Raw genomic sequence first — 8914 nt, forward strand, 5'->3', positions numbered from 1 at the left:
ATTAATCCACACACATACAAACACCTGATTTTTGACAAAGAAGCAAAATATATGAAATGGAAAAAAGAAAACCTATTTAACAAATGGTGCCAGCATAACTGTATATCAACATGTAGAAGAATGAAAATAGATGCATATCTATCACGATGCACAAAACTTAATTCCAAATGGATCAAAGACCTCAACATAAAGCCAACCACACTGAAACCCGTAGAAGAGAAAGTGGGAAGTACACTTGAACGCATTGGTACAGGAGAACACTTCCTAAATGTAACCCCAGTAGCACAGACACTGAGAAACAAGTAATAAATAGGACCTACTAAAACTGAAAAGCTTCTGTAAAGCAAAAGACAAAGTCAACAAGATAAAAAGGCAGCCCACAGAATGGGAAAATATATTCACTAACCCCACATCAGACAGAGGTCTGGTCTCCAAAATAAATAAAGAACTCAACAAATTGGTCATCAAAAGAACAAATAATCCAATAAAAAAATTGGAGTATAGACCTAAACAGAGAACTCTTAACAGAGGAATCTAAAATGGCTGAAAGACACTTAAGGAAAAGTTGAACATCCTTATCCATCAGAGAAATGCAAATCAAAGGCTTTGTGGGAGCCTAGGCAGTTTGAATGCACACCTTAGGAGACATGGATAGAGGTGGGCAGTCCTTGGGCTTCCCACAGGTCAGGGAACCCTGATTGCTCTTCGAGCAGATGAGGGAGGGGGACTTGATCGGGGGAGGGGGAGGGAAATGGGAAGCGGTTGTGGGGACGAGGCAGAAATCCTTAATAAATAAATAAATTAAAAAAAAACAACAACTCTGAGATTCCATCTTATACCTGTAAGAATGGCCAAGATCAAGAACACGACAACTTATGCCGGGGAGGATGAGGGGTAATGTAAAACTTCTGCATTACTAGTGGGAGTGCAAACTGATACAACAGCCCTTTTGGATGTCAGTATGGCAATTTCTCAGAAAATTAGGAAGCAACCTGCCTCAAAGAGCCAGCAATACCACTTATGGTTATATACACAAAGGATGCTCAATTGTACCACAAAGTCATGTGCTCAACTATGTTCATAGCAGCACTGTTTGTCATAGCCAGAACCTGACAATAACCTAAATACCCCTCCAATGAAGAATGGATAAGGAAAATGTGGTACATTTACACAATGGAGTACCACACAGGAAAAAAAAAATATCTTGAAATTTGCAGGCAAATGGATAGATCTATGAAACATCATATTGAGTGAGATAACCTAGACCCACAAAAACAAATATCACATGTATTCACTCAAAACTGGCTTTTAGACATTAAGCAAAGAAAACCAGCCTACAATTCACAATCTCAGAGAACCTAGACAACAATGAGGACCCTAAGAGACACTAATGAGCACTCTAAGATATGTGGATCTAATCTACATGGAAAGTAGAAAAAGACAAGATCTCCTGAGTAAATTTGGAGCATGGGAACCATGGGAGAGGGTTGAATGGGGGCAGGGGAGAGGAAGGGATGGGAGCAGAGAAAAATGTATAGCTCAATAAAATCAAGGAAAAGAAAGTTATCAAAGGAAAGGAAACTATCAGTTTAGTCATGAATGGGGACATGGGCCGAGTTGGAGGGAGGAAAAAAAAAAAAACAAGAAAAAGGATAGCAATTCTATGGTAAAACCATATAAATGTTTTTAAATGGAAAAAATAAAGTTACAGACCTTTGGATATGGTTGTTTTCTAAAGGACAACTCAGAGAACAAGAAAGGGGTAGAACCAATGGAAAGAGAGAATGGATGAGGGAACAAGATCTCCAAAGCAGGTGGCAGATGATGAGGGTCTTAGCCATTCTGAGAGGAAAGACATTTCTTCTCCTGAGCAAAGTAGAAGCAAAGGCAATGTGACAGCTTGGTTTGACTTTTACAAACAAAATCTAAAGGGTCTTACACTATTTGTGATTCTCAGATTAGTATTATTTGCAAGACATAACCCTGTGTTCTAAGTCAACACACTCTCACTTGTACTTACTACTAAGACGGGCCAAAGAGTCTCACTGCGGGAAAATGAAACAGCTGGAAAAGAACAGCAATCTGGACACTTCCACAACAAGGTGAAGAAAAAGCTGAAATGTTTTGGAACGAGGAAAAGCAAGTGGAACGAGGAAGAATAGCTGGAGGTTGCAAAATCAGAATTCTGTTGGCTAATCCTGGCAGGGTGGGAATGGTTAAACCTGTGTGTCAGAACCCAGAACAAAGGGTCCCAAAGCCCTTCTTCCTGACTGCCAACAGGAAGCTGTCAACTACCTGGATTATCTGCTTCCTCAATGATTCACACACTATAGGGTTGGGGTTCACAGACCACCCATCCTAAACACCTATAGATTTTACAAGTTTGATAGTGCTGGCTCATTCATTAGTTCTTTGGTCTGTATTTGACTGGAATAGAAGATCATTAGTACACTACAATATCTCTCAGGGAAAGACTGGCTGACATGTTCACATTTGATTGAAATGATTCCCTTGGGATGCATAACGAATTAGAAAGGTCTGTGATCCTTACCATAATGACCAGGGAAAACATAGTCCGGAATGCTGAAGTCACATTGACTTTCAAAACAATCTCAATTGAATTTTGCTTGAAAACAACCTAAAATAAGTGGAAAGGTGGGAATGTTAAACATCAGATTTATATAAACATGTTTCACAAACAAATCTCTCCATCCTTCTCTTGAATCATATTAAATGTAGGGAAGAGATGTAGGAAATGAGCACAAAGCTTTCCCCTGGGCAGATGTCCTACAGCTAGCCTCACCCTGAAACCCCGCGCACCTCACAGTCTGTGACTAGTAATTGCAGCTTGTAAACTGCAAAGATAGCTTCTGGCTCTGCAAAGTTGTCAATGAGAATGTTGAGTGATATTGCAAATCAAAGGGCAACTTTATATTTTTCCAGAAAAAAAAAGGAATGTCAACTTTCAGCTTCTATAAATATGATGTATTTCAAGCTGTCATTGAAGAAACATCAAATGAAAGTTTCCATGCTAACCATGTTTCGGCAGGGGGAGAGGCGCCACTTAGCAGCTAATAGAATAATTGCTGGTATGTTCAAACAATCATAGCAGTAATCCTCTCGGTCCCTCCCTCCAGGATCGAAAGAGTAACTGTGAGATTTGAATTTCAGGCTGAGGGTGATTCGAAGCATCCCGAGTCTTAGGAGAAATCCTAATGTCATATAATGAAACCTTTCTCTCTCTCCAGAAGTCATAGTTATTGATCAATATTTGGAGAAGAGGCTTTGCACAAGAAGAAGCTAGCGGCCAAAGTCCGAAATGATTTATATTTTCTCTCTAAAATATTGACAGGGTTTTGGTATCTTCCAGTTCTGACTTATCCACGTGTATTTAGACTTTCATACAAGACTGCTTTTTACTTGAATGTTTTTAGCTCTGTAATTAGCAATGCACAATGGAAGCTTTGGTGCTTAATTACAGTGTTGCTAAGACAATAATAACATGAGAAATGCTAAAGTTGAGGGCAGTATTTCTCGACACACCTCTGGCTATGTTCTTATTGGCTGGGAAAGAATTATATATGCTTAGTGAATAAACCAAACAGAAATGAAGGTGTGTGTGGGGGAATTACAAGTACTTCAGGTTAAGCCGACTCCCAGTCACCGCTGCTGCCTAGGACTAACACATCATGGGAAGCAGGAGTGGGAAAGACCACACACTCCTTTAGACTAGAAGAGTCCTTCATCTTCAGCATCCTGAGCATCTTATATCTTTCTAGGCTGGACCAGTCTGCAAAGAAGAAACAATGGCTTTCTATCCCCTTCAGATTGCTGGACTGGTTCTTGGGTTCTTCGGCATGGTTGGCACCGTGGGCACAACACTTTTGCCTCAATGGAGAGTATCAGCTTTCATTGGCAGCAACATTATTATCTTTGAGAGGATCTGGGAAGGGCTTTGGATGAACTGCATCCAGCAAGCTAGAGTCACACTGCAGTGCAAATTCTATAACTCCATTCTGGCTCTCCCACCAGTCCTGGAAGCAGCGCGTGCACTCATGTGTGTGGCTATAGCTCTTTCCTTGGTTGCTCTCATTATCGGCATCTGCGGCATGAAACAGATCCAGTGTACTGGCTCCAGTGAGAGGGTCAAAGCATACTTACTGGGAACCTCCGGAGTCCTCTTCATTCTTACTGGGATCTTCGTTCTGATTCCAGTGTCATGGACCGCCAATATCATCATCAGGGATTTCTACGATCCAACTATCCACGCAGGTCAGAAACGAGAGCTTGGAGGTGCACTCTTCCTTGGCTGGGCGACCACTGCTGTCCTGTTCATTGGAGGGGGGCTGCTCTGTGGATATTGCAGCTGCAACAGAAAGAAACAGTGGCGCAGATATCCAGCCCCACCATATCGTGTGCCACAGAAAGACAACCAAAGGAAGGTGACAGTGCCTAGGAAAACCTCTACCAGCTATGTCTAGGGTTTGCTTTGCACATCAGCCGATGGCTTATGCTCCTGTGTTTTATAGTCTTCCTAGAAACTGTGAGTACATCGGGCAAGAGAACTACCTTTATAGAAGGTTTAAACTGAGATGAAACTTTTGGTGTTTTTACCCGAGGCAGGAATATAAATGACTTAATTGGACATTCTGATACCCTATGTATTACTGTGCCCACTCTCGTTGGACTCAATATTTATTCCAGTTTATATAGTCAAATATCAAGAGTATTTTCAATTATAGACATGTGATGATGGTGTATAGTCAATGGGGAGTATCAGTTTTCATTGGCAGCAACAAAGAGGATCTGGGAAGAGATTTAGATGAACTGCATCTAGCAAGTTAAGGTCATGTTGTATTTCGAATTCTGTGACTCCATTTTGTCTCTCCCACCAGTCCTGGGAGCAGCACTTGCACTCATTTCGCTTGGCATGAAAACTAACATTGTAGCTGACATTCTATATCAATGAAACACACACACATATTTTCAAAGATAACCTGTCATTACCACTTTAAATGTTTTATTACATACACAGTACTAAAAATTAAAAAAAAATTTAAGGATAAAGGAGTTCTGATTTCTCTATGCAAGATGATTTTCAAAGTCTCCAATGTAGGTTAACCTTTCTTAGACCTAGCATTTGGAGAAAAACAATACATAGATGAAAACAGGGTACTCTCAAGGTTTATGCTTTGTATGTTCAAGCAAACAAGAACCATCTATCTGTATTAGGCACAGAAATAAGTTAAGACAAACAAAATTCTTGTTGCATGGATTCACGTCATGATTACAAAAGTTAAGTTCAGGCACTGAAGAAATAGCTTCAGTTCCTTGTCCTATTTTGTCAATGCACAGGTCTAAACGTGCAAAGAGAAACAGAGAGCCAAGGTAGTTATTCAGACAATAAGTCAGCCTGAAATAACAATAAGTTAGGCTGAAATGAATCCTACCTTTCTATTCTCTAATAAACAAATAGTGATGCCAATGCATTTTGTTTTGCCTGACACATATATGTTATTTTCTTAGGTTTTTTTTGTGTGTTTCCTGTGTGTACCTAACAATATCAAGATAAAAAATAGTATGGGGGCTTCAGAGGTGAATATGGGTATAAAATGTTTGTGAGGAAAAATCTACTCTTGAAGGTGGCTTTACTAATAGTTTTGCTATGCTGTGAGTCAATGTTCATATATTCAATATTAAACCTTAAACAGTATATTTATTTTATGATAAAATATTTAATATTCAGTGTGTCATTTCACAAAAACTTTTAATTTTCTCACCAAATATTTCTTGTGTGCTTATATTTATCATAATATAATAAGCTAATAAAATAGCTATGTATTCAAATGATGTTGATTTATTTAGCTATGCATAATAATGCATATTAATCTTCAAGAGTCAACCCTTTACTGAATCATTAATTTAACAATAACCTAAAACTAGATACTGTGTGAAATCCTTACTCTAGTCTACAAACAAACCTAGTTTTCAATAATTCAAACACCTTAACAACGCAAAATTGTATTTAAAATATTAGGGGTGTTAAATGTGATATGGAACATACTTGTAAACATTTTTAAAAAGCAATAAAAATTTAAAAATTAGTCAGCACTTCAGTGATGTGTTCTGATTATTTTATTTTAGCTGTAGAAACCTAATATGGTTGTATTGAGAAGGAGTCCTGTATCTTATGCAGTTGAATAGGCAAGCCATCAAGACAATGAAGACACATGCTTAAAGGTTGTCCATTTGCCTTACCTTTTGATTCACTTAAAAATAATTATCTTTACAAGAATGGGTCTTGACTCTAAATAAAGTATGTCTTTTGTGTGACTAGTGGATGGAACAGAACAAGGTATAATTCTGGGCGGAGTCACAGGATTACACCAGTTACCAAATATAATGCAAGAACTCACCAATAGTGTGTTGCCTGCGTTCCCACTAAGAAAGGTGTACTTGCTAAGTTTTATATCCTACAGGGGGCTGCAATATTTTCTCTAATACTACAAAATGAATTTACTAATTTCCAACAAATTTCGAGACACATTATGAATGCAAATCTTCTATCACAAACAAATCCAATTGATACAAGAACTATGTTTCTATTTTCTAAGATTTGACTGAAATTCAACTCTGTGGGAACTTTCTTATACATTACCCAGTCATGCAATTGTTGACGGGATTTGTGATATTGTTAATATGCGAAACTCAATAACTCTATACTATTACTATGTCTGGCCTCAATAAATACTTGAGGATTGATTCAAAAAATGCATGGACTGTACAACAGTTATGGGTTTTAACCCAAATGGGTTCATTCCGGATCCAGGGATGAGATAAAGCAAAAGAACTCATGAAATGTTAAGACGGTTATTATTTTCAGCCTGAACATATGAATTCTGAAGTGACTCTGAGTAAAGAGTTGCATGATTCAGTGAAGCCAATATTTTCTCAAACTTAAATCATGGTGTTATTCCCTGAGATGAAGGTAAAACAAAAGGGCAGAGTTAAGAGCCACTAAATACCATTCTCTCTAGAGCATGCGTGTGTAGGAAGTATCTCAATATTTGAGGATAAGAATTAGGAAAATTGCAAGCTCTTAGGTAGGGTTAAACACCCAAGGACAGAGAGAGTTATATCCTGATTTACATGTTAGGGGGTTGTGGATGGATTTCCAACAATCCCTGTAGGATATTGGGAGACAAGATTAGATAAAAGACATCTGCGTGATGTGTTTAGTCTGACAAGCAGATAAATGAAATCTTGCCTAGTTTTCCATAACTAAAACATCATGAGAGAATACCCTCATACACACACACACACACACGCACGCACGCACGCACACACACACACACACACACACACACACACACTCACTCACTCAAAAGAGCAACAGTCTTCTCTGATTCAGAACTTTACCTGTCGGAATGGAGGGAGTCAGTAGTGATACACAGCATAGGCACACAGCCATGTTCTCAAAGCAGTTCCTTGTCTCTTTGTCTTTCCAACAAGATCAGTCTCTTAATCTTTGTCACAAGGAGATTGCTGTCAAACAAGTGGTGGCACCATCATTCTTGGTTCTGGGACATCGTGTGCAACAAATTGCCAAGCATGGGATGGGTTGGATGGAGGAAAAGGCAAAGGAAAATGATTTAAGTTTATTAAAAATTTTAAAAATAAAGATTACAGTTTTTAAAAATGTAAATATTAAATTAAGATAAATGCTTGCTCTTCTGTATACTATTTTCCATTGGTAAATTTCTAAATAATACCAGCTGTAAAAATTGCTGCTTAAATGGAAAAGAAAATATTGCTCAGTTTTCTCCATGACCCAATTTCAATATTCACATAGGTAAGTAGTATGCAATGTGTGACTGAACTATCTTTCCTATCAATTTTCATGCTGAAGTGCTAACGTCCAGCCCTTCAGGATGACTGCATCTGGAGGCAGAGTCATCACAGGGTAATTGAACTCATTAGGAAAAAATGCTCATCTAATGTGACCAGTGTTCGTATAAGAAGAGAAAATGTGGGTTCAGTTTGGTACAGAAGACAGAAAATAGCTTTGGACAAGATGAATGAGAGATTGGGACCCAATTCCTCCTTCAATTACCAAAACTCTATAAAGTTAGGTTTCTGGTTTTTAAGTCACTGAGCTTGTGATATGCCATTATTATCAAACTTAGATAGAAAGATAAATAAGTGGTAGCAAAATAGTTGGATAAATGACATGTAGACAATGTAATGACAGGTAAGTGCTCAGATAAGTAAATGACTGGATATATTGAAAAAATAAGCAATTGGTAGATGGTGTAGTAATGGATTACAGATGATTAGATGGGCAGAAAGGCAAACAGGAAAATGACAGATAAGCAGACTAGATTGTAGATTGTTAGGTAGGTTGACAGATTATAGATGATTGAAATGATAAGTGAATGATAAACAAATAATTAAGAGGGAAAATGATAGAAGATAGCTGATAGAAGGTAGGTGTGGAAGATGCATAGATAGATAGATAGATAGATAGATAGATAGATAGATAGATGATAGATAGATAGATAGGCTGATAAATGATGGAAGATGTAGTAGATGAATGAATAGTTAAAAAAGAAGATAGATAAATAAATGGTTGATAAATGATAGTGGTATATAGATGATAGCTATATACATGGTAAATGGAGACAAAGGTTATAGAAGATAGACAGATGATAGATAAATGATGGAGAGATGTGTGTTATTTATGTTGTATGTTCCAACCATATGTAGACCTTTTTATTGTTTTATTGAAAGATCATATAATATATTCTGATCATGGTTTCCTCTCCCCCCATTTCCTCCCAGATATTTCCTACCTTCTAGCCATCCAACTCTACTAGTTCCTTTCCACCCTTTTAGATAGCAAGCAGGCAAATTA

The 8914-nt window shown here is 37.9% G+C and overlaps 1 protein-coding gene across 1 annotated transcript; it reads left to right on the forward strand.

Moving 5' to 3' along the window:
* The first annotated feature begins 3806 nt into the window (after nt 1-3806).
* Cldn17 (claudin 17) lies at nt 3807-4481 on the forward strand. The gene has a single exon (XM_041678428.1). The coding sequence runs from the start codon at nt 3807-3809 to the stop codon at nt 4479-4481; it is 675 nt and encodes a 224-aa protein (XP_041534362.1).
* Nucleotides 4482-8914: the final 4433 nt, after the last annotated feature.

Source organism: Microtus oregoni, unplaced genomic scaffold, assembly GCF_018167655.1.
Source record: "Microtus oregoni isolate MIOR12 unplaced genomic scaffold, Mior012 000030F_ref0000283, whole genome shotgun sequence".
Taxonomy (NCBI): Eukaryota; Metazoa; Chordata; class Mammalia; order Rodentia; family Cricetidae; genus Microtus; species Microtus oregoni.